At 37.4% G+C, this 25,630-nt stretch overlaps 1 protein-coding gene across 1 annotated transcript in view; it reads left to right on the top strand.

Moving 5' to 3' along the window:
- nalf1b (NALCN channel auxiliary factor 1b) overlaps positions 1-10,968 on the top strand; it is a 99,220-nt gene extending 88,252 nt beyond the window's left edge. Inside the window, exons 2-3 of the mRNA XM_077580409.1 lie at positions 4,043-4,214; positions 10,629-10,968. Coding sequence (XP_077436535.1) covers positions 4,043-4,214; positions 10,629-10,930 — 474 coding nt within the window. The 3' untranslated portion in view covers positions 10,931-10,968. The remainder of the gene's footprint in view (positions 1-4,042; positions 4,215-10,628) is intronic.
- The last annotated feature ends 14,662 nt before the right edge of the window (positions 10,969-25,630 follow it).

Below are 25,630 nucleotides of genomic sequence, written 5' to 3'. Positions count from 1 at the left end.
ATTTTATTTTTAACAGAGAATGAGTGTTCACTAATGAGGCTTTTAAAATGTCCCCCCCCCCCCCCCCCCAGAAAAAAAGCCTCTCAGCAGGGCCTTAATTAAACCCTTTCTTTCGCCGTGCACCTAAGATTTAAAACATTTACGTGACTTTATGACCTTTACAGTGGCTACACATGGTCGAAGGAATGATAAAGTTGTTTTTTTTTAACACAATCGATACGTGACGAAAGGCACTGCTGGCCAAACTAACCTATGAGTTTGAGAGTGTGTTACAGTCATTTGACAGTGGGAAAGATACATGGCAGCAAATATGGCAGCATGGTAGTTGGCTGACCTCAAACTCACTTACTTTGAAAGTGAGGAGAAAGCAGTAAAAAAAAAAAAAAAAAAAGGCGACATGAGTGAAGAGAAGTTATGAGCGATTTGGTTCCATCCTGACAAGATTTCCAAGCCATTTTTATCTCGCTCGCTGGCTGTCTCCATTAACGTCTTGGAGATACGACAGCAGCATGATGTATCAGCGGGCCTTTCGGTGCTTCTACAGTAGAGCGATGGTTGGAGAGCTGCTCTAAGTAGTGCTCAAAGCCACGGTAAAGAAGTAAAAAGGGTCATGTTACAGGACGTTTCATTAAGTACGTCTGCATCATTTAAAGACAGCTGCCAGATGATAAAACTTAGTTTTGATTGACACTATCAGGGAGGTAGTAATTTAACAATTTGTAAATTATTGTTGGAGTTTGATGTGGTGAACAACAATCTGTTTAAAGTACTTGACATACTTAAAAAAATATATATACTAGAAATAGAAATAATCTGTTGACGGATTAAACACCAGTCTACGAAAGCGCCCTCATTGTTATGGTAACACTCCATCACGAATAAGTCATGCTAAATAATTTGTAGCAGTTGCTAATGTGATTTGCAGTGCTAATGCTAGCTTAGTGTTGCTAGCGCTGCTTTTTCATTGCCACAGATTTAAAGAGGTGGTGGAATTAGTGAAATCTTGCTAAATACTTTGTTGAGGCAGATCCTTCGTTTTGTAAAACAAATAGTAAAAAAAACAAAAATCAACTTGATGTTTGATGAGCTGATGCTTATTGAGGTACACTGAGATTGTCTTGATTGACATTTAGCGTGATGGATGTGCATCTTTAGGAAGAAATCTGGTTTAAAAAATTAAAATCACCTAAAAAGAAACGGTTTTAAAAATGTCATAGAACAAAAGACACACAGTGATTATTCATTTTTGAAGTGAGGTTGTATGAGGTATGCAGAGGTTTGTTTTTGCTTGTTTGTTTTAATGACATCATGTGTTATTATGGTTCATCTTTTGGAATAAGAGTTTAAAAAATGAAGTCACCAAGGAAAAATTCAAACACTGGATAAACCTGACACACAGTTAGTCCTTCAATGCTTACTGAAGTGATGTTTAGTGTGGCAAATTGTGGCATGTGCCTTATGTGAGGCCTCACAGAAGTATGTGAAGAAGAGAGAATAGATCAAATCTCAAGTTATTAAAAAAAGGACTTGAGGTCAACCATCTCCCAGGAACGTTTACTGACCTCAGCTTCAGCATTGCGTGATGCCGAACATGACTCGTCTGTTTTGGGGCAACTTTAGTCATGTTTTTTGATCTGTGGTCTTGAGCGACAGTCATTGAGATTTCCCCTGGCGTCTCCTATGGATTGCCAACAATTGATGATTCAGCGTTGGACTCATTGATCCGTGTGTGTGTGTGTGTGTGAGTGGACAAAAATATCCAGTCAGACCGTCGCCCATGCACTTTTGTGTGTGTGTGGGCCTATAGAGTGAGTTTTGCTGAGTCGCCGTGAAAACAAACACGACTAGACTTATTTACAGCCAGGTTAGTAATGTACGGTAGAAAACGGCCTTTAGCGCTACCAGCCTAGATGCAATGGAAAATGTCAAAGTAGGAGCAAAAGATGGCCTTGTACCATCACATATTCTCACACATGCATTTATTTAGGACTATTAGCCTAATGACAATTGGGTCATCTAAGCACATTTTCTGACATTCACACTCGGCTATCAGATGAGACAGAAGGCCAGTGTGTGCGTATGTGCCTTGTTTGTGTATGTATGTGTGTGTGTACTGTGCAGCCAAGCTTATCTTTTGATTTCAAACGTAATTATTATCAGCGGTGACATTTTAGCCCGCGTGTAAATATGTCTGCACGTTGACATGATCGGTCATGCATAAAGCCACGCCGAACTGTGTTTATTGAAAGCTGTATTTAAATAATGACGTCATTGAAAATGTCATGTGGCATACGGAATGGTTGTAAAGATCTCCGCCCAGGAGAGAGCTATTGTTAGTTAGTTTGTAGCCAAGAACTCCCACTTTTGTAGGTTTGTTTATGTTCTCCTTTTGTCATTTCAGTCACGATAAAATTGTTGCCTTTGCACCAGATTCAGCGGTGCAGTCCTGTTGGCTTACATTTTCCTGCATGAACTACGAAGTTACCCACTAACCACCAACCTGACCAACAAACCTGAATGTATTCGCTTTATGCCTTTTTAATAACAATAAAACCAATCCCAGATCCAAGAGTTTATCAAAGAAAAAAACAATTTGTCAAAGCATGGACCATAATACTAATTATTCAATGTATTCAAGCTAGGCGCAATTAGCGGATGGCAACGTAAGATGGCTGCCGGTGGCTTCTGCAGTAACTACTGAATAGAAGAAAATAAAATGTTTTCACGCTTTTCATAGACAAATTTATTAGTGTCTATTTTAGGCGTTTAACTAGCAATTGAAACCATTCTTCCTGCCAATTATCAAAAGGGCTATTGTCCCATTTCCATAAATCATAAACAAATAAACTGTAAATAAATATTTAAAAACCTACATTAATTTTCTAGAAAGTCTTTCGTCATCCTCTGTGAACCTAGAAAGTAGCCTAATACCGTATGCTGTACCATCGTTTTGGTTTGTTTGTTTGTTTTTATCCCTGGTGGAGGTCTGCATTCTACCTAGTGCCATTTCAGCTATTGTTGTATCCTCAACGCTTACAGTCATTTCCTGCACTCATACTCCTACTGTAGTTATATCACGCATACGCAAACGCATTTACACTGTCGAATTTATTAAACGTGCTGGCAGGGTGCGCTCTCTGCTTTGCTTTTAGGCGCACCGATTAACTCCCAGCAGGCGCTAGCTTAACTTGCAGACCTCGCAGCAATTCACAGGAAATAGCAGTTAATGGTTGCAGGTGATAATAATAACACATAGTGTGTCCGCCACCTTGTTGTGTGAGGAAGAGAATAGCACAATGGCATCCAAATTGTAGGTGAGAAAAAAAGATTTCCTGTTTGCAAAAGACGCTTTATGAATTATGGTATGTTGTGATTATATATAGTTTGTTGTGCTGTAATGTTGTTTCAATTGTTATCAACAGCAGACCCAGGTTAATTTGTATTTTTTTTTGTAGTTTTTATATTTAACATGTTTTCCTTATTTGATTCTATGGCTACTCTTATTCCATGCTTCCGAATACAAATTATTTACAAATACATGTTAATTTTTGTATTTTTATTTTATTTGTTTATATGTTTTTCAATTTGAATTGTGTATATTTTAGGTTATTTTATTTGTTTTATTTTTATATTGTTGTTCTTATAGTATGTGTGCAACATGGATAGTTTTCGGTGAATGAATCTAGATTTCTATTCATATTTCAAGGATGTCCCCATTCTATTTTGCTGACAATAGACATTATCAGTATCGGTCCAAGTGTTATCAGTATTTGTTATCAGAGATTCAGCAGTTGTAATATCAAACCAAACTACTGATTCAGACTAAAATTTAATAGAAAATCCCATTTATCATCTGTTAAATGTCATCAGACGAGGTCGTAACTTGTGCTCATGTAGCGCCTTCGAACATTTTGTCAGCTTGGATATGAAATAAAAATCTGGATGGAGCCTTGGTGGAGCTCTGTGCTAAATCGTTTATAAAGTGTCCAAATAAAATATCATTTTTTTGTTTGTTTTTTGTCTGTCTCTCCCCCATCTGTAGTTGGCGTACAAGCCGTGGCTGTGTTCTCAGTACTTCCAGACCACCCAGTTGCACTGCACTAAGAGAATCCCCTGTAGTCAATACTGCCTGGAAGTGCAGCAGCGGTGCCCTTTTGTCCTGCCGGACAATGACGATCTCATTCACGGAGGCAGCCCCAGTTTTATATGTACAGGTATGCTTCTTAATTCTCTTTTTCTGATCATACAAGTGTGACTAATGACCAATATATCTTCCCAGATACTTCAGCTAACAGTCTATTACTTGAATATGTTTAATATTAATATGCAGTGATGGAGAAATCTACTGCATCATACCGACAGCTGTTTTCAATGCAGTAGAGTTTTGTTCTCCCCATAACAAAATAATATAAAGTAAATTCATTTGTTCCATAGTTTCAACTCTTATTGTCTTAAAATCATGCTTTCAATGTGTTAACCATTTCCCAGCTGTCAAACAAGTACTAAGAGGAGTTAACCACCTTATAATAAAATTAAATAAAACTGAAATAATGTATGACTACTTACCCACCTGACAGAAACATAATGGCGAAGGATCAAGAAGGTGTTTGCAGAATGATATTGTCACTTGCAGGCATTGTTGGGATTAATAATGCCGTGTGATGTTTCATTAATTGTATTGCCGTAGGGCAGCTCAGCACAGTAGCGGTTAGCACGTCCGCTTCACAGGCGAAGGCTTCCTGATTTGAATCTCGGCTCAGACCCTCTGAGTAGAGTGTGTGCCTTGTTTGAATGAAGTCTGGTGACTGGTGAGGAGGAACATTACGAGCAGTGAATTGTAAGAGGAGCAGAAGTAAGGCGGCACATGAAAAATGGGAAAACAGAATATGCAGTCATGAGGGTGTGTTAATTATTAATGATGGGATGTCGCTCCAAGTAGCATAGTGGAATATTGTTCACCTGTCTGCCTCACAGTTCAGAAGTTGTCTGTTTGGTTCTCAGCTATTTATATATATATATATATATATATATATATATATATATATATATATATATATATATATATATATTTATTTATTTATTTATTTATTTTTTATTTTTATTTATTTATTTATTTTCACTACCACACAAAAAAGGCTGATACACACTGGAGCCCAATAACAGTTAGTCAGAGTGCCCGCATTGTTTGACCTCAGGACCCTTACGTGCACTTCTTGAATGCCAATCTATAACACAGAATGCCAGGAAGAATGGTTCAACTTGTTGAGCTGGCTCACATAAATGAGAAAAGTGAATTTTGGTCGGACCAGACACATAAATGATATAGACATATGGCTAACGCCACCTAGTGGTCTTGACGAGTATCATGGGTTTTATAGCATAGTAGTTGCAGAAACAATGCATTTTTGTATTAGGTTTTAAGAGTAAATTAGTTCCTGTGACAAGCTGGATATTTATGAACATTTTACTAATGCTGTTTTGGCACTTTTTTTGTATATACTGTACTTTAATTTGGTATTTATGTGGCCAGGGGACTGACTATATGGTCTCAACTACACATGCATAATATTTATCATAATACATATAAAGGTCTGGTACTGTACTCTGTAATGACTAATATAATATAATTTTTTAGATCCCTATACTTCATTTTTCTCAAAGTTGAGAGGCTTAACAGCTCCCTGTCCTCTCCCCTGTTAATGTCAGCTTTTGTGAGTTTCGTCTATAAACACGGCATATTGTAATAATAGTACAATTTGCCATGGTAGAAAATTTTTATTATTAGTCAAAGTAAAGCCATTACAGGCTTTTGTTTTTGTAAAGTGAATACAGGAGGAATCCATTTGGGGTATAGCATACATTTTTACAAATGGATGTCCCAGGTGCTTTATTTTGACATGACCTCTATTATGGCAGCGGCCATTATTTGAGATAAAAGTAGTAATAGTGTAATTTTAAAATCATTTGTATGACCACGTTATTTCAAAGATGTATCAACTTATACAATATTGCTATTGTAAATGATATACACAACGCTGTGCTATATACTAAAAGTGTCCAAGAAGCATTACATCTGTGATTCGGCCACATTCACATTCTATACCCTGCTTGAACCCCTTTGAGCTGTAAAGTCCTGTCCCAAGTGTCCCCACTGACCCCAATGTTATACCTTTCACGTCACAAGCTACTGATTATCCCGACCTTCCCGACATCGCCGCGTCCTTAAGGATGTGTTTAACCCTCGCCGCCGTGATGGCGCCATTGACGTCCTGCCAAGTTTGTCGCCTCCTCAGGGCTGTCTCTTCATTCTCATTGGACCCTGAATGAGCCGCCAAGAGGGAACGTGTTGACTCATCACTCTCTGCTGGAGTTTTGGGACCAGCCGTTCCTCTCATCTCCCACTGTGGCAGGCTTTGTGAGGACAGGAGTGACGAGTTAGTGCATTCACATCGATATGTGTCACCTCCGTCCACGTTGTTTGTCTGCAGATGAGGTGTCCTCCTGCGCCTTCTCTCCCCTTACTTGAAGACGCGTGACGTTCGACCCTGATGACATTCATTCATTTTGCGTTGGATATAACCAAATCGACCAGGACCAAACCCATTCAATCACAGGGGAGAGCATGCAAATGATTCAAACACGGAACTCCCGACTGAGAATCAGACATGCTAACCACATAATCACTGTGCTGCTGCCCCTAATGACAGTCCTACTTTATACTTTTACAAAGGAGACTAAAAGTTAAAAACAACTCGTAATGTCTACTAATGCTAATTATAATGGCTGAGACAAAACAGATATGGTAACAACAATGACAAGAATAAAGAAACTTGATGTGTATGAATGAATCACGTAGGGGCAACCTGGGCTTGTTGTCACATGGCTAAGTTGTCACAATGCAATTATGCTCTCTACAAGAGCACAAACCTAAAAAGTGGAATGATAGTTGTCTTTCTATATATGGTCATGAGCGTATCCTGTCTGAGAAGAGAATAGCACATTGTGAGCTGGGATAAGGGTTAGTTAACCGTTTTGCACAACCGAAAGTAAACTATTTAATTTTCTATATATTTTGGAAATACCTAAGCGTCGTCCATATACAAATTCTAGCCGCAATCGTTGCTCTGTTTTCAGCTATTTTTAAATTATAGATAGTGTTAGCAAACATGGTAGTTTGGGGCAACATGTCTCATCATTTTGGGGTTAGTTGTCACGTGACATGCAAAGAATGGGCCAATAAAAATTCACTACTGGCAAATCAGTTTACGTTTAAGTCAGAATTGCCCTTCGTATGATGATTCTGATGAGTGAGGAAATTGGTTTGTCAGGTTTTGTTTGAGTGTTAAAAAATGGATCTACCCGTAAGGACTTTAATCCAGTGCATGTTGCATAATATTTTATGTTAACGTTTGCTCAATGAGCATGTTTGACAGATTTTTCAAAATCAATGCTAAAGATTTTCTTTGGTTGACTTCAACGTTCACTTTCAAGTAAAACAAGAAATAAAAACAGGAGAACAACATTAATTTTGTCGTTTTATTAGTTGCAAAATCCAGTGTGACATCTTAGCCCCTATAGTGAGATAACATATGTTTACACTCTCTATTTGATTGCATTTAACTCTGCAATGAAACAGAATATGAAAGTGACATGAATATAAAATGTATACCTGAGACTTTCATCTTTCATTTGGTACACATGTTTATGTAAGATGTATTGATTACAAGATATAAAAAGTGTGTCAACAAGACCGCCTCCATATACATAAACATATACATATACATATACTTACACATATACATATACATATACATACAGTTGCAGTATGTAAAGTGAATTAGCACAAGTCATTGTTACGGTTCAAGATTAACTTTAATTTGCATTAAACATTTATAATAAACATAACATAAAACGTATAATACTGTGCATTCAAACAGCTAACAGAAGGACCTACATGCGTACATACTGTACAGTACTAAATTGTGTATGATTATTTTTTTCTCCATCTACCAGGTGCACTATTCAGTCAGATAACTATTTACAATACACCATTTTGAGCAATTTAAAATATATCGAGGATTTTGGCATGACAATGCAATATTACGTTTCGTTAAAGACGTTCTTTTTTTGTAGCTAAGCTGCATTTTTCCATGCATAACAACTTTTGTGAAGTCGAAACAGTTGTCACAGCTCGGACTCTTTCTGCAGCAACAGGACGTCTGTTTGTGTGTGTGTGCGTAGGTGTTGTCAGAAATGTGCAAAAAATGACATGGTTTCACTTCTCTGTGATCAATTAAGCTGCTCTCAGTCATACTGTGCTGTGACAAATGTGACTGTCATTGACTTCTGTGTGATTCTGCAGCAATATTTGTTGCACAATATGTGACGTTTTCGCTTTATTGCTGGATACATCAGGTACACCTTCTCATGTAATGCCATCCTAGCCTTTACAAAGATAATAATGCTCCTGTTTGCCTAGTCAATGATACAAAATCAATAAGCTTCCTGCTCTGACACAGAGCAATAATCCCTTTAGGTTTGAAGAGGATTGATCGTAAATTGTGAGCGATTAAGAGCTGTCAAGGGACAGACTTTTGACCTCAGGGCCATGGGCATAGGCGAACTAGGTGGTCACATAGGGTGCCATCTAGTGGAGGGGGTGCCAAATTGCAGGGCCAAAGAAAAAGATAATAAAATATTTTTCCCCCTTAGGTTTTCAAAATATGTTATACAGAATATATATTTTATATAATAATTATTTTTGGGGTTTGTTTTGGTGTGGTTTATTTAACATATAAATGCAATATACAATAAAAGTAAAAGAAAGAAAATAAAAGTGAAAATAGAAAATAATTATTTATAAAGTCAGAATTTACATGTTCAAAGGGAGTAGAAAGAAGTACAAGAACTTATCTAATTCTACCCCCACTAACTTATATCATGTACAATAAGTTATTATATTTAATAATAAATCATTAAAATAGAAAAGAAAGCAAATGAAGAAGAAAATAAAACAAATAATGGAAACTAAACAGAACATGCACTTTTTTTAAATGCACAGATATTAGTGTAAGTTGTAAACCATTATCCATTGCTTACACTTAAACAAGTAAAAGATAAAATAAAGCCCTACATATAAAATTTATCTAATCACAATATGATAAATTTCCCAAAATTTAGTGTTGTAAATACATGAGCACATACAGCATAACCTCTGACCTGGCACCAAGAACCAGACCCGCTGCTGCTGTTTATAGTGAAAGGTAGCGGGAGGAGTCGCGCATCATCTCAGGGAGGGCTAGAATCTACACGTTCGCCTAGGGCACCAAATCACCTAGGGCCGGCCCTGTTTGACCTAACATGAAAAAATGTGTTCTACTGTGATATGACAATTCCTTGAAGTAGATTTGATCTTCAGCGGTGTAGTGTGATAGACAGAAAAGTCGATGAGTAGCAACTCGACAGTTTGATAGATAGGAAGCTGCTCTTCCCATGCGTTTAATTGCGAAATATACAAATTCAGCTATTTTAATGATGAAATCAGTATAAATGATTGCATTGCAATAGAAAATAAATGGAAAGCACGGAGCAGGGAATTTAAGTGGAACATAATTTAATGTAATTGAAATGTTTCAATTACTCTTCATATGCAGGGTAAAGAACACCAGGGGGCAGCAGTGAGTGTAGTCTGCCTCTCTTGCCTACCCTGACCGCACGTCCCAGATAGATAGAGAGATAGATACTGTGGATAGATGGATGGATAAATAGATGGCTGGATGGATGGATGATAAATAGATGAAGAGATAAATAGATGGTTAGGTGGACGAAGGGATGGATGGATAAATGGATGGATGGATGATGAATGGATAAATAGATGAATGGATGGATGGATAAATAGATGGTTGGATGGATGGATGATAAATAGATGAAGAGATAAATCAATGGATGGATAAATAGATGGATAGATGGATGGATAAATAAATGGATGGATGATAAATAGATGAAGAGATAAATGGATGGTTGGATGGACGGATGGTTGGATGGATGATGAAAGGATAAATAGATGGATGGATGGATGATAAATAGATTAAGAGCTAAATTGATGGTTGGATGGACAGACGGACGGATGGATGGATGGATAAATAGATGAAGAGATAAATGGATGGATTGATGGTAAATGAATGGATGATGGACGGATGATGGATAAATAGATAGGTACTGTAGATGGATAGGCAGCTAGTGAGCTAGGTAAGTAAAAGGATTAGTTAGGCAGAGAGAGCGATTGATTATATATACAGAAAGTCTAAAAAGTTAACTGGGAGACAGCTGTGTGAATGCATCTCATAGTATATAATATATGTGTAGCGCTATATCATGATTTACTGTATCTTGTTGGGTAGACTTAATTATTCCTAGTAGGGGAAACTGCAGCAAAATGCAAACACAGCAAAAACTAATATCCAATAAATACAGTACATCAAAATAAAGAGCATTACAAAAAGAAGCAAAAAAGCACTGCATAGCTAATGTTCAATATGTACATTGTGCCTACTTTAACTTAGCAGGCGAGTGCTGTGGTTTAATGTTTAATGTGTTACTGTGCCACCCACCCCGTGCGCGGTGTCCAGGGTTGCTGGAGGACCATCCATCAGGCGTGGACCCCGAGGCGGAGTGCTGCGACGTGCGGTGGGACTTGAAAGTGGACAACGTCTCCCGGGGGACGCTGAAAAGAACTCACCCGCCGTGCCAGCACCGAACCTCCCTCAGCTCCTCGGCAGCGTGCAGACTGTGTAACAGCCGCCTGAAACTCTGCCTGCTGGTGCTCGTCCTCCTACACACTGTCGCCAGCCTCACTGCATCCCACAATGCAACGGGCTTGGGCCTCCCCGCCATCACGCCTCTGGAGGAGAGCCCTGCCAATGAGGAGTGACGGAGCCGCCAGGAGGAGGTGAGGTTGTCGAGGTGATGGGATGCAGAAGGGGGGTAAGAGGGGAAAAAAAAGGGGGGGGGGGTATTCCCTCACCATGGCAACCACTATGGAAAAATACAGCCACAGTTTTTTTGCTGGAGCTGTGCGCCTGTGCGGCAACACTTCCTAGCCAAACGGAAAAAGAAAAAACGTTGGGACGCTTTGACACAAGAGACACACAAACCCAATCAAGACACAGCGGGAAGGGGCTCGTCGGGCCCGTTAGGTAGGAACAGGGGACAATGCCACAGCCTTTGAGTGGGAACGTTCAGCTTCCTGCTGGCTGAGTTTCTCTCACTTAAGCTTTTTTACACTGTGTTCCGATTCATGCTTTTCTGTTGCACTGCCTGAGTATGAAGCACCACAATCATATTCTCTTTCTGACGTCTCATCTTTTGTTTGTTTAGCAAACAGGAGGAAGAGAGGTGATGTATACAAACAAAAGAATTGATTGCGAGAGTGACGTGTGCTAGGATTTTGTTTGTTTGTTTTATGCAAACAACCTTTGGACCTTTTTTTACCTGAATATATGGAGCCCTCACTGTTTTGTTTTGCTCACAGTCTGTTCAACAACACAGGGTATTGCATAACAATAACAAGCTCCGGCCCGGGTTAGACTCCATCTTTGGTGATGTGATCATAAGTTGCACAGCTCTGACTTAAAGCCTCAGTAGCATCTTTCGCACAGAGATCCTGCCAAATTGCATTTATCCATCTGTGTGTTTTACACAGCACACAGCAAAGTGGGATTTTTCTGCACCAGTGACATATTCCTTTTTCTCATTAAAATCCTTAAAAGTTGCTAAATCAGTTCTGGCATTTATCATTTGGTGCATTTTACACAGAACACAACAAAGTATACTTTCACACAGTGATAGCGTCCAAGTCAAAGTCATCATTTTCCTTTTTCACATCAAAATCTTGCAAAGTTGCGACAGCAGCTCTCATTTACCATTTGGTGTATTTTACACAAAACCCAGTAAAGCAGGATATTTCAGAGATCCTGCCAAATTGCATTTATCCATCTGTGTATTTTACACGGCACACAGAAAAGTGGGCTTTTTCTGCATCAGTGACATGGCAAGTGATTGTTTTCCTTTTTTTCATTAAAATCCCCAAAAGTTGCTACATTAGTTCTGGCATTTATCATTTGGTGCATTTTACACACAACCCAGCAAAGCAGGATATTTCTTCAACTGTGTGTGCTTTCACACAGTGACACAGTATCCCACAATCAGATAATGACACGACAATGACAGTTGTTTTGAACACAACAGAATGGACGAAGTGAGTGTCACGTGTGTAGACCAGGACTAATAATTCCATTTTTTTCCCCCTGACCAATAATGTGTCCTGTAGCCCGGACAACTTGATGATTTTTCTTTTTGGAGAATAATCCAATAATGTGGTTGCACACATGTACACACACTCTTGCAGGTGGTATTTTGCTGTGTCACATTCAAATTGGTGTAAAATGGGAATCAACACATACTTGCCACTATTTAAAGTGACTCTGATGAACTGAAAAAGTTCAGATGTTCTAGTAGGCTTTCCTTTCCTTTTTTTTTTTTTTTTTGCGTTCTAGTAAAAACCTTTGTACTAACACTGACCGCTGTTTTGACCAGTTCATAATTTTACCCATTTTGTCTAAGGCCCCAGTTCCTTTCCAGTTCCAACTGAAGAAAAATAGACTAGTGCGATCATTGCAGTGTTGTGTTTGCACCAAACACACATTTTGAAATTATAGCCAAAAAGTTCAGCCTTCATTTATTTCATTGGACTATAAGGCATTTTCTCTACATGTGTTTGGGAAATGTTCTTATAGTTGCGGTGATTTGTTCAATTGGTGGGTGGAATTATAACAAATTTGAAATAACCCCCAGTGTTATCACAAAAGCTTCTGCTCAAAAGGGGAAAAATGTCAGGAAACGACTACAAGAACCGTTGAACTTCATTATTGGGTTAATAACACAGCAGCATCCCAGTGAAAAGAGGGTGTGCATACTTGTGCAACCACTTAATTTTAGTTGTTGATTTTTACTTCCCCTCTCAAAACGATTTTTTAGGTTACAGTAATAGTCTTGACCTCATTTGTGGCATTTAAACAGGGGTGTGTAGACTTTTTGTAGTGGGAAACTCTCATGTGTCACATGATCACACCACCAAAGAAGGGTCTTCATAGAAGGGCCTTAATGTTTAAACACAGGTTTATGGGTCTCCCTCACTTTGTTTTGTGAGATATTAAACAAATACTAAATAAACCCTTTCTCGTGAATCACCGCAGTTAAATAATGCTCACCCTTGCAATTTACACAGCAATGATCTGCGTTAAGATTACGTGCACACACGCTGTTTGTGCAATGAGTTTTAAGTGCATCCGTTATGACTTTCCCCACAAAAAGTATATTGACAATCTGATTTTTGCCTTCCTGTGTGTTGTAAAAGCACACGAAACAATCTTTTCTTGACTTTCCCCACATCACAGTTGACAGCTTAAAAAGAGAGTTTAGTCAAGCGAGAGTTTTCCTTTGACCGCGAGCCAAACGATCAAACTCATAATATTTGTTAACAAAAGAGAACGCAAAAAGTGACGGTGAGCTTGTAACTTCATGGTAAACCTAAAATTAGGATTCAGAGTGCTAACAAAAATAGGGTTAAGTAAGCATAAAATACTTGTTAATAGGTGCGATTATTGTATCTCACAGAACAAAGCCTGTCTTAACCAAAGATGTGATGGGAGTCATTTAACTGCCATTCAGGTTCTCTTTGTTTTTTGGATTCTAACACTAATCAATACTAGTGTTTATTTATGTAAGAGCTCATCTATTCATATATATTTATTTTTTAAAACAGGACCGGACAGTCCAGTATGCCTGCAGTCTACAATTCCATAGCGTCTGTCTCTTACCTCTTTATTGCCATCCCATCTCTGTGAACTGTTGCTTATTTTGTGTCCAAGTTGTCACGATGTCTCGAAATGTTGATTTTCTGTTTACACCTGAACCAAAACTATATTAGTAAAGTAACTCAGGCCTTTTAATTCACAGGCAACCTGATGACTGGGTGTTATGTCCGATACTCTGTAAACTGTTAACTTTGCGTAGTTATGCTAAACATTACCTGTCAATCATCAAGGGGGGGTTTGGGGAGGGGGAGAAAATGTCACACACTGAACCGCTGCTCTTGTGTTGAATATCATTTAGTTTGTGGCAAATTGGTTTCGAGCACCAAAAACCCAGAATCAACACCCATAGCCTGGCAACCATTTTTGTTTTTGTTTCTATTCCGACCGAAAATGTCATTAAGTAAAGGGCTTTTTTAAAATACACTTCATTATTTTTTTTGCATTCAGTAAAACCTTTACCATGTTAATTATCAGCAGCCACATCATCCATGAGAAAAATGTGTCGAAGCCGGATAAACATGTCAGTCAGAAGACATTAATGTAGATGTTGACCACAGGAAAGACCGATGGGACCTCAAGGGCTGACCTCATTGTATTTATTTTCAGTTTGTATTTATTTCTATTTCGCTCCACAACTCAAGTGATCAGGTATTCAAAAAAAAATAGTACAACGTTCATTCCAGCTCACAAGCGATGTCCGATCCGATAACTGATGTCAACCATTCTATGATACAAGGATTACAACAATGACCGCCACTTTTAAAGCTCACCCACCCTTCTTTGCAAAGAAACCCACTCCGGGTCGACCAAAAAGAAAAAGCTGCTAGTCCTTAAGTAACCACTAGATGACAGTGTTGATCCTTTTTGCTGCGTAGGACCGCCTACATCAAATCTGGAACATGTCATTTTGTGTGTGCGTTCTACTGGTTGACGGTGTCATGTAGGATGAATGGGTTCTTTAGTGTGGCAATTCACAAATAAAGAAACATTTGGGTGAGTTAGTAGATGCGGCAACCTAGATCAACACAAGTCCTCTGGTTCTTATTCATGATCACTTCTTACATTGGAAAATGTTTGGTGAAAAGCAATCCGTGTTCCAAAGCCCAAGTTTTAAACACGAGGGGTTCTTTTCTGAGGACTCCACAAAAAAAATTAAAAAAAATAAATAAAAGAAGCAAGTGAAATGGCAGAGCATCAGAGAGAAATACACATTAACACATTTATTTATACAAATGTATTTGTTTACTCCTTAATATTTTTCTCAAATAAAATACACAAATCCGCTGTCCAATACAAAGCACATACCAAGTTTTGTGACTTTTTATTAATGTTGATTTTTCATTTTGTATGGGTTTCCTAGTACAAAAGAATATACACAATAAATCTAATCCATATTATTACTTTTGTGTTTTGTAAACATATATAGATCAGTGGTTCTCAAATAGGGGTACGTGAAGGCACTTCAGGGGGTACGGGAGATATAAATAAATAAAAATCTAAAGTATATGTAAATATTTCAGAAAAATATAATTTATTTTATATTCAAATTGGGTATTCAATTTCAGTGCCCTAAAAACCCAGCATCTCCCCCACAACAGAATGGTTTGACCCAACTTATCATATGCCACCTGTCAGTTACTTGAAAACTTTATCTAAAATTCAGTTAATATTATTTATTTTTGAGAGCTCAAAGCCCAAAGGAAGACGCTCAATGTTGATAATACTTTTCTATGTGCACAAAATGAAATAAATTATTTCTTTCTTTCTTTTTTAGTTCTATCTCTTTATTTACAAACCGTTCAAGATATAACATAAATGCAAAGAGAGTTCCAAAGTTTTTTTTAATTTATTTTATTTGTTATTTTTATTTTTAAATCAGTCAATGATGGCACAGCTCTCAGTTTTAAGTCATTTTTGTTGTTTTTTTTTCAACCAGAAATGCTTTGCACTGGTTGGGGGATACTTGGCTGTAAAAAAAAAAAAAAAGAAAAAGTTCACAGGGGATATGTCACTGAAAAAAGGTTGAGAACCACTGATCTAGATCACAGGTGTCAAACTCAAGGCCCGGGGACCAGTTCTGGCCCACCATGTAATTTGATGTGGCCCGCCGAAGCAAATTATGTGCATCAACTTGCGCATTGTCTTCACTTTAAAACATTGAGATATTGCAAGTATTTTTGTTTTTTGGTTAAAATAAATGTAAAAATATTTAATCATCAAAGTTTTTACTGGCCTCTGATTTCAAAGGTATTCATCAATTTGTTTTTATGTGATATGAGGCAATCATACATTTGTTTGAATCGCATCATCATCATTTCGTACCTAAAGAATCGACTAGGGGTGTCAAAATGAGTGCATTCATTTTGAGTTAATATACTGTAAGTTCCTTTAACACCACAAAACTTTTTAACACTCGAATAATGACCACAAATCCAAAACCACCACCACTCCCACAGCAATGGAGACACATCAGAAGTTTGAACTGACGCAAGGTGTTGAAAGCATAAAGAGCAACAGGAAGTAAACAGGGTCCGTCAGGGTCGCAGAACCTTTGGCTTTCACCTCATAAACATCAACAAACCTCACCAGAAGCACATTGAAAATATGTTTGGGAGTGTCGAATACGTGCGCGTCATGGATGGACAGTTTTGTGTGCAAACAACAATGAGAATGACATGTTATGTAAACCCCACTTTTGGTTACGCACACTCAATCTTGTCACTCTACTGTTTGTTCTTATGTGATTTTATTTAGTCTACAGCTCAGATGATTGTGGTCTGTAGCAGTTGTAGCCAATGCTTGTTTTCCATATCACACGCCAACATACAAAGATCAATGTTTTTTTTTTTTCTGACTTGCACATTTGTATGGTGCAAGTAGCCCGATTATTGCCCACGTGTCTCGTACATGTTCTCTTCTCTCTCCTGTGGATCTATGCAGAAGCCCATTGATGTTTTTTTGCTTTGTTTTGGTTGTAAATATGTTCCCTTGTATGCTGAACAATATGTGTTCTCGCCTCCTCTTTGTGTATTCAGTTGATGTCATGATTTTTTTTTTGTGTTTCTGATGTTTTTTTTATTATTATTATTTCGAGCACCTGAAATCATTCATGTTCAAGAGAATGTGTTAAATCCTCAGCTTTGTCGAGAGAGCGAGAGAGAGAGAGAGAGAGAGAGGTTGTGGTTCCGTGTGCGAGCGTGAATGTGGAAAGATTTTATCAACTCTAGAAATGGGGATGGGGTGGGAAAGGCATATAGAAGTATCATTGCGATTATGATTATTATTATTATGATTACTATTACACTACCAGTATATTGTAATATTATAGATGCTTTAGTTGGACTAACTTCTTTAATTTTTTTACAAACGACTTTGATGAAATGATTTATAAAAACGAGTCTGACAAGTCACGATCTTTTCGAGAAGTATGAAAACTACTGCTACAATGATTAAAAAACTGTGTTCCGATGAAAATAAATACAGACAATATTATCTGTGCTTCTGCTGTCTTTTCATTCTATTTGTGAACAGTATGGAAGAGCCTTGCAAGGGCCTTGTTGGCTTTGAATGTTTTGTGTTTATGTTTTATCTTTCTTGGAAGAAAAAAAACGCAGGGATGTTTATTTAAAAAAAATCATTAGAATTTTTTATTTTTATTTTTTTATGTGAAGCGATGTTATTCATTATTCACACCCTTAATGAGTGGGGATTGAAACAGACAAGCAACAAACAGCAGTAGCAGTATTTCAAATAAAAATAAAAATAAATATTTTCCTATGCGTTTTTTATGAACTTGTCATATATGAGTTTCATTTTTTTAATTGAAATTCTGAAATAAATGAACTTTTCTGTGATATTCCACTTCAATGAGATGCAGCTATAAATGTAATGTACAATAGAAACAATGTTTATTGTTAATGTTTATTTCTCTACATTTGTCTTTTCCAACATTGTTTTTACAGCTTCTTTTTTTAAAATATATAGTTTATTAAATATTTTATCATATACTTATGGATCCCATTATTATATAGGCTATGTGTAATAGAAATTAAAATGTAATTGTATTAATTATTATAAAAATGAATCAAAAAGCATTTCTATAAGGCCTCCCACAGAGTCACTTTAGGTCAAATGTATTCTTGGCTATGCCCAACAATTGAGTAGATAAACATATATAAAGACTCAAACACACACTCTCACAATAAAATGTCTTACAAAGTGTGTGTCATCAAAGTGATGACATAAATGAGGAGATCCCGGAAGAGTCCTTCAAGAGTGTGTGAAGCGTGGCAGAGGCTGGGAAAGTATGTTCAGACTCAGGAGCATTACTTCGAAGCAGAAATCATGTCGTTTGTTGTTTAGTTTAACCATAATCCTGATCCTGTGTTATTTACACGCTGCAATACATAAAATGTCCACAAGGGAAGGCTGTTTGACTAATTGTGGCACTCGTGCGCAGAAGTAGGGTGCATGCAATTCCTCGTCATACCAGTAGAGAGCAGCCTCAGCACGCTTTCTGCAGCGCCATGTAAATGGCTCTGGCTTTCTGGATTAGCTGGCATTTCTCACTGCAAGTGTTTAGTGCATCAAAAAACAAAACAAACAAAAAACAGTGAACGTGACGTTGTCACGATAAATCAACTGATGAAGGAATTGTTTTCATGGGTAAGTACTGTTTAAAACACTAACATGATTATACCGTTATGTATTTTATATGCCTCGAATCATAAGTGGCATTCTGCACCAGTGAGCCAATGAGTTTGCATATTAATGAAGGCATGCTTGTTTCCATTCATACTTTTTCCAGCCCAATAATTAATCAGTCCCTCGGCGTTTCTTCTGTTCTAAATTGCCATGTGTCACTCACTCACAGACATGGGCTGTCTCTGCAGCGGTTTGGCTTGGTTTGGTTTGCTCACTAGCCACAGCAAGATTATAAACCGGAAGAATAATAATGCAACATCGCATGTGGGGATTCGCCTTCCGCTCTTCCGACTCGGATTAAAGCCCTCATTTCTGTTGCTGTTTGTTGGGATGGATGAAGCGCTCATCTGACTAATCCTCAACTAGCCTGCCAATAGTCACCATGCAAAAGTCCACCTTTGGGTCAAGGCTGCTAACTGCGTGCTGCTTCAAATGAGATAGTATTGAGGGGAATGAAGTGTGAAATAGTCAGTTACCTTAGTCCTCCATCAATCATACATCCTCATTCGACAATCGACACACAGGTGAAAAAGCCGGGAATTTGGAAGAGATGCTCTCAACGCTGCTTTTATAGCTTTTTGCTAGGTAGGGAGCTAGCATGTCCTCCATTGGTTCCATTGGAATTTTACATTCCAAGCAATTGCCATAGTTGTCAGAGTTCTGATGACCCCACCTGGAGTGGATGTCATGTCAGTCAGCCTTTTCTATTAAAAGAACTGGTTCAGAGGTTTTCTCAAATGAGCCACCTTTTGACATCTCTTTCATGAACAAAGTAATGAACATCCTCAGTCAGAGGGAATTTAGGTTTTCGTGAGATTAAGGTGCAGATTTCTTTTTTTAATGAACACCACCAATGGTCAAAGATGAATGCACTAATGATGAATACACTAATGAGAATGTCACAAACTCAAATTAAAGAATATATATATATATATATATATATATATATATATATGTGTGTGTGTGTGTGTGTGTGTGTGTGTGTGCTTTCCCCCGCTCGATTTGCAGAGAAAAAATGTAGGGACCAACAATCTTAAATATTACATTTGTTGAATATTTACCAAGGGAAACCCGTATGTCCAGGTGAGCATATGGCAAAAGGTGCAATTTCCTTTGAGTGTCAGGAACCGTGTTTAATTGTTAGCAGTGACTGCTGTGCTATGCTAACGGCATTTTAAGACAGAACGTCAGGCACAGATGCAGAATATAGTGAGAGCTGCTTCAAAAGTCAGCTTTTATAAAGTTACAATTTGCAGTGTGACCTTTTCAGATTAGCTTTTCAAGAACAAGAAAGGCAAATGGCAATACAAATATAATACATCCAGAGCGGAGTCACAGCACCTCACATTTTCTACAATTTGTTATGTTACAGCCATATTCCAATTAACAGTTTCCAAAATATCAAAAGACAGGCTACAGGACAACTCTGAAAAATTCTCAAATTTGACAACTTTGGGTGGCAGGCTGAAACACTCTCTGAAGTCCGCGTGATTCATCAGCTCCATTGGTGGCCTCACCTTAAACTGAATTTACTAACCCATTAAACTGGCGATCGTTCTTTGTTCATGAGGGAAACTAATGAGGCATTTGTCTCCGTTTGACTCCGTCGCTCATTCATCTGGACCTGTGGGAGTATTGGCTGAAGGTAGTCATTTAAAATGGCATTTCTAAAGGCAATGTTGAAAGAGAAATGAATATCCTGCAATTACTTCCCAAATATAAATGTTAAAAGATTTCAGCCTTGGCCGTTTTACATTGTAAAAAGTCTCTGCCTGGGATGCTCACGCTCAGAACTACTTTGTCTAGTTCCTTCAGTTAATATCTGACACCGATTGATCACGTTTAACCTAACACAGTCAATTTCCAGGTTTCAGACTTATCACTCTTCCTTTAAAATAATTCCTGGTAAATTAATTTGAACCCTATCCCTAACAGTGGAGTCTTAGTGGGTCTCGTTCCCATGCTAAATCACTCAGTGGGTTTAACAAAACAGATTTTGATTTGAATGAAACTTGGTGTACTTGTTGATAGTAATGGCACAACACTAAATCTCAAATGTTTGGTCAATCGGCAGAGTGGTTTGTGAGGTACGGCTTGCCGAATTTGGACATTTCTGGCAAAACGGGGCCTGCTCGCCTTCCTTTGAACCTTTACATCTCAGGAACTACTGGGTCAATCTCCACAAAAAAAAGGATTCCAAAACTGAAATCATATTAGCATATTTTAATAACTTGATCTTTTGACCTAGAGTTTCAACATAAAATTGACATTGTGGATCACCCTAAAATTGTTCATGAAATGTAATCTCTCACATGTTCACTAAAGCATAAAAGTTTTTTTTAGAAGCATTAAATAGTCCAACTATACACTCAGGATTTATCATTGAATATTATTATTATGTTTGCATAGGTTAGTGCTAAACTATGACACATTCCCGATTTTATCTGAAAATTCAGGTTACATTGCTGCTATAGGAACGGAACAATGTCATTGAGGACTACATGTATCATGTATCCTTTATATATATATATATATATATATATATAGACAGAGAGAGAGAGAGAGAGAGAGAGAGAGATAGCTCCAAGGCTCACCTATAGTTGTGAAAAATAATTTTCCTTTAAAAAAAATCATAAATATTGTAGAACTATCTGTAAAAATAAATCAATTCATTCATTAATTAATAAAAATAAAAGATTTACAAGGTTTTTTTTTAACCCTAACCTGTTACTACTAATATATATTTTTTAATGTGTTAAATGAATTGCTCCCAATAGCAACATTGTTATACAGGTTCACCATTATTAAAAAAAAAACTCTAGCTAAAGAAGGCGATTCTTGATCACTATGTGGCTATTTTTCTTATTTTGAGAAGAGATTTTTTAAGGCTGTTATTTCCAGGTAGAATTACAACATATTGTTGCTCCCGGCGGTGGCATTTTAGTGTAGAGCTAATACAACATACCCCCCACCCCCCCCCCCCACACACACACACACACACACACACGCACACACACTCCACTTGTCCTCACAGTGGTAGCATTAGAATCCTATCCAGCTGTGACAAACGCACTAAGTGCATGCAGTTAGCTAGTTAAATCCATAGCAATTTAGTATGTAAAGTAAATTACGATGGGTCTTGTATGCATTAAAAAAAAAAAAAAATTTGCTTACAATTCCATACATTTTGCAACTTGTGCTTGTTGCACTATTTTTCCACAACATTGCGATGGTAGCGATAACCATAATTGTGATCCCTTACCATTTCAACTCTATTACGCACACATTCACAGGTCACAGGTCATCCAGAGCATCGGCGATTAGACCCAAATGGACTGACAGCATCTGTTTGTGATGCCATCTGCTGCAGGCTGACATTATGTCCAACAGATAGACGAGGAGCAAGTCAGGTGAGTATTACATAACATGGCGGCCGCAACACAGTGATGCACGCTCATTTGTTTGTCATATAAAAAGTATCAGAAATGGGATTTTCTAGATCACTGATTCCTACTATTGAACAATAGTGTGTTGTGAGTGCTTTTTATTAATTAACCTGTTTCCACCTGTTGCCCTCATATACAAGAATAATAGCTTTGTGTTCAACTCAACAGGTCAGATTAGTCAACAAGATCATCGTGATTGCAGTATTATAAAAACTGAAATTATTTTAAATGATTATTATTGTGGCATTTTTTTTATTGTGATTTTGGGTGTTTCATGAGATGTTTATTTATGTGTCTTAGCTCGGTTGAGAAACGCTGCATGATACCTTCTCACCTGATTGGCTGTGAGATTTAACATTTAGCCTGACGGCTGCGTCACTGCATCAGTTCTCTCCAGGGCTGGCCTGGAACAAAAAAAAAATCGGCCCCTGGTATTTTGACTTCGGCCCAGCCCAATTCCTGCCTAGCAAAAAACATGGCTGTTGCTTTGTGTTACAAAAAAAGTTTCAGTGTCAAGTAAAATCTTTTTTTTTTTTTCCTTATTAAGATAATAATTTTCTATTTAGTATTCTATATTAATGTAAATTAAGCAATTAAGAATCTAGTTTTGAAGAAAAAAATATATATATATTTTTTAAAGATCTTCCAAAGATGTAATTTCATGTCAAAACCATACAACTCCAAGGAAATAATTTGGTTACAAAACAGACCTAAAAGTTACATACTCACATGGACAAAATTGTTTGTCTCTGTTAATGAAAGAAAAATAATAAAAGAAGAAACAAAATAATAATAATCATAATAATACATGAAAATATAATGCCAATTATTTCATCAAAATCAGGCAATGCCTTTGAATTAACAGAATTACTGTATTTTGAGAAATAAACACATATAAAAGAGGTCTGAACAAAATTGACGGTACCCCTAGAAAAAGATTGAAAATATGTCATTTGACCATAATAGGCACATGTCCAAATTCAACCATGATGTCTCCTCTAATTATGGTCACAGGTTTCTTCAAACTTGTAAGCAGTCAGCCGGCCAGTAGGGTGGCAAGTAGTCACTGTGCTTGTTTGGTGGCATGCTGTGTAAACATACTAAACTTGACCGCAGGAAGCGAGGGAGAGACTTGTGTCAGGAGATTTGAAAGAAAATGAAATTATACATAGTTCACAAGTGACAAATTTGTGATGATGATGTGTCTGCTTTTGCATTTCAACTCTTTACTTCACTATGTAGTCTAGTCATGCAAGTGGTTGGTGCCAATTTATTTCATTTAGCATGTCTGACCTTACTCTTTGTCCTAACTGAGGTACGCAGATAAACATAATGAGACGATTTGCAGCCTAATTTCCCAAAATAAGCACAGGCCCAATTAACTTTTGGCTCCAAGGGTTACAGTACATAAAAAAAATAAATCTTGTGGTGTGAGGTGTGTTATAAGTGATTTTAAATTCCCTTGAAAAATGGTCAGTAACTTAACCCTTGAACCGTATTTACATTTTTGAGCTGTGGACTCTTTAATTGTCATGTGGAACCGAACAAGCGCCAATCACTCACCGAGCTGACTGAAGAAGTTGGAAGAATAACAAACAAATGAAGATGAAGCTTCAAGTGAGATGGACATTTGAAATGGAAGAGAAAAAAAACATTGAATTTAGTGTTTACATAATATTTACATACTGTACGTTTTGCCGCAATTGAAATGACAAGCGCAAGAGTTGTTTCGGGAAAGAAGTTTTCCTTGCTCCTTCTTGTGTTTATTTTCCGACAGTCCTCTTACAGTTCAGTCAGGGTGCTACATAAAATTTGATTGTGCACGATTTCTGGTTTGACTAATGAGATGATTGATTTTTTTGGGGGGGGGACAAATGCCCAAGTGAACGTCACCTCCTACTGCAGTGCATCCACTAGTTCGAGATATAAAATGAAATCTATTTCTTGTTGAACTAAAATGAGCATTTGTTAAAATCTTTATTATGCACACATGCACGCACGCACACACACACACGCACATACACATGCTCACCCACGTACAAAATAATTAAAAAAAAAAAAAATAATATTTTTTTAAATAGAGCAATGATGATGACATGTAAAATTACTGAATGAACAATACTGAGCTCTCCAGAAAAAAATAATAAAATAAAAAATCTTTATTATGCTGAAGAAGAGCACATCTGTCTCTCCGCTCTTCCCATTGACATTATTTCCTTGAGCATAGCACACATTTCTTCTTCAGTCGCACTTCCTAAGTGGCCCGTTTTGTTTCTTGTGCTCCCTGCGTCTACATTTATAGAATTGGCAAAACGATGACCTTATAAGGAGCCACACATAGCTGCAAGGTACAGACAATTGGCCTCCCAAGGTTCACTTTTACGGCTACGCATGTTCACTTAAATAGCAATAAAAGGTCTTTTGATGGCAGCAATTTGCCAACTTCCTTATAGAGAGAGAGAGAAAAAAAAGTCAACTGTTGTTTTAAAATTGATCATCTGTCGTTACATAGGCATCCAATTAGACATGTCAAATGGTGGGGGGAGGGGGAGATCAGAAGTAATTGATAGTATTCATTAGGACCCTTGCTCATGTTTTATAATGGCCCCGGCGCACCAAAGAAAATACAGCCGTGATTAATCTGTCCACACCTTTCTTTTGGCCATGAAATATGACAAAAAAGGGTTAAACGTCCACTTTTACATGTACAGCGACTTTATATGTGGACCCAGTGACGCACTTAAGGGACCTGTGTCTACAAAGTAATCAACAAAATGGCCTCGGGGATTGGTCTGCCACGCAGTCACATACTGGAACTGCGCTAACACAATTATAAAGGTGTAAGTAAACTCATGCTAGGGCATAATACAGTTGTCATGATTGCAAAAGCTGCTCTATCATTTGTTCGTAATGTTAATCTTTCCCTGTCATTTGGTTGTGTGTTTTTCTTCCAAAAATGAGTGGAACCAAAATTACATCAATGCTATTTATTAATAATCAATAAATTGGTACAGTTTGGAGTTTAACCGAAACGCCTTGCTTCCTCTCCATTACATTTCTGTCAGGCATTGTCAAGGAGTGAGAAGTTTTCCTGGTTGAAATCTCTCTGCATTGGACGGTTATAAATGTTAAATTGGGATGGGAACATGTAACTTAATAGGTGACAGTTTGAGCCTGGAAATAATTAATCCACTTTACGTTATTTGGTATTGCAGTAAAAAAAAAAAAATTAATAATAACTTGGAAGCCAATTAGCATAATGGCCTATTATTATTATTGTTGTTATTATTATTATTCAACAAGTCAATTTCATCCGTACTTCTTTATAATAAGTGGCAGGATATTGAAATAATCTTTGAGATTTATTGCTTATTCCCTTGTTAAGCCTTCACCTTTGAATAAAGGCCATTATATGCATCTAATTGAGATTTTTCCCTGCATTGTCACCCATTTTAATATTTCAGAGCAGAAAGTAATCCATCACAATAGGACCACAATAGACTGACGGTTAGGGTTAGTTAACTGGTTAAATGCTATGTGGCTATGATAGAATGTGGGCAAAAAAAGAAAAAGTTGTTTTGAAGGAAAAATAAATGTGTTAGTAGG

This window comes from Vanacampus margaritifer, chromosome 11 (genome assembly GCF_051991255.1).
Source record: "Vanacampus margaritifer isolate UIUO_Vmar chromosome 11, RoL_Vmar_1.0, whole genome shotgun sequence".
NCBI classification, from domain to species: Eukaryota; Metazoa; Chordata; class Actinopteri; order Syngnathiformes; family Syngnathidae; genus Vanacampus; species Vanacampus margaritifer.
This window is presented reverse-complemented; position numbering and strand designations above follow the sequence as displayed.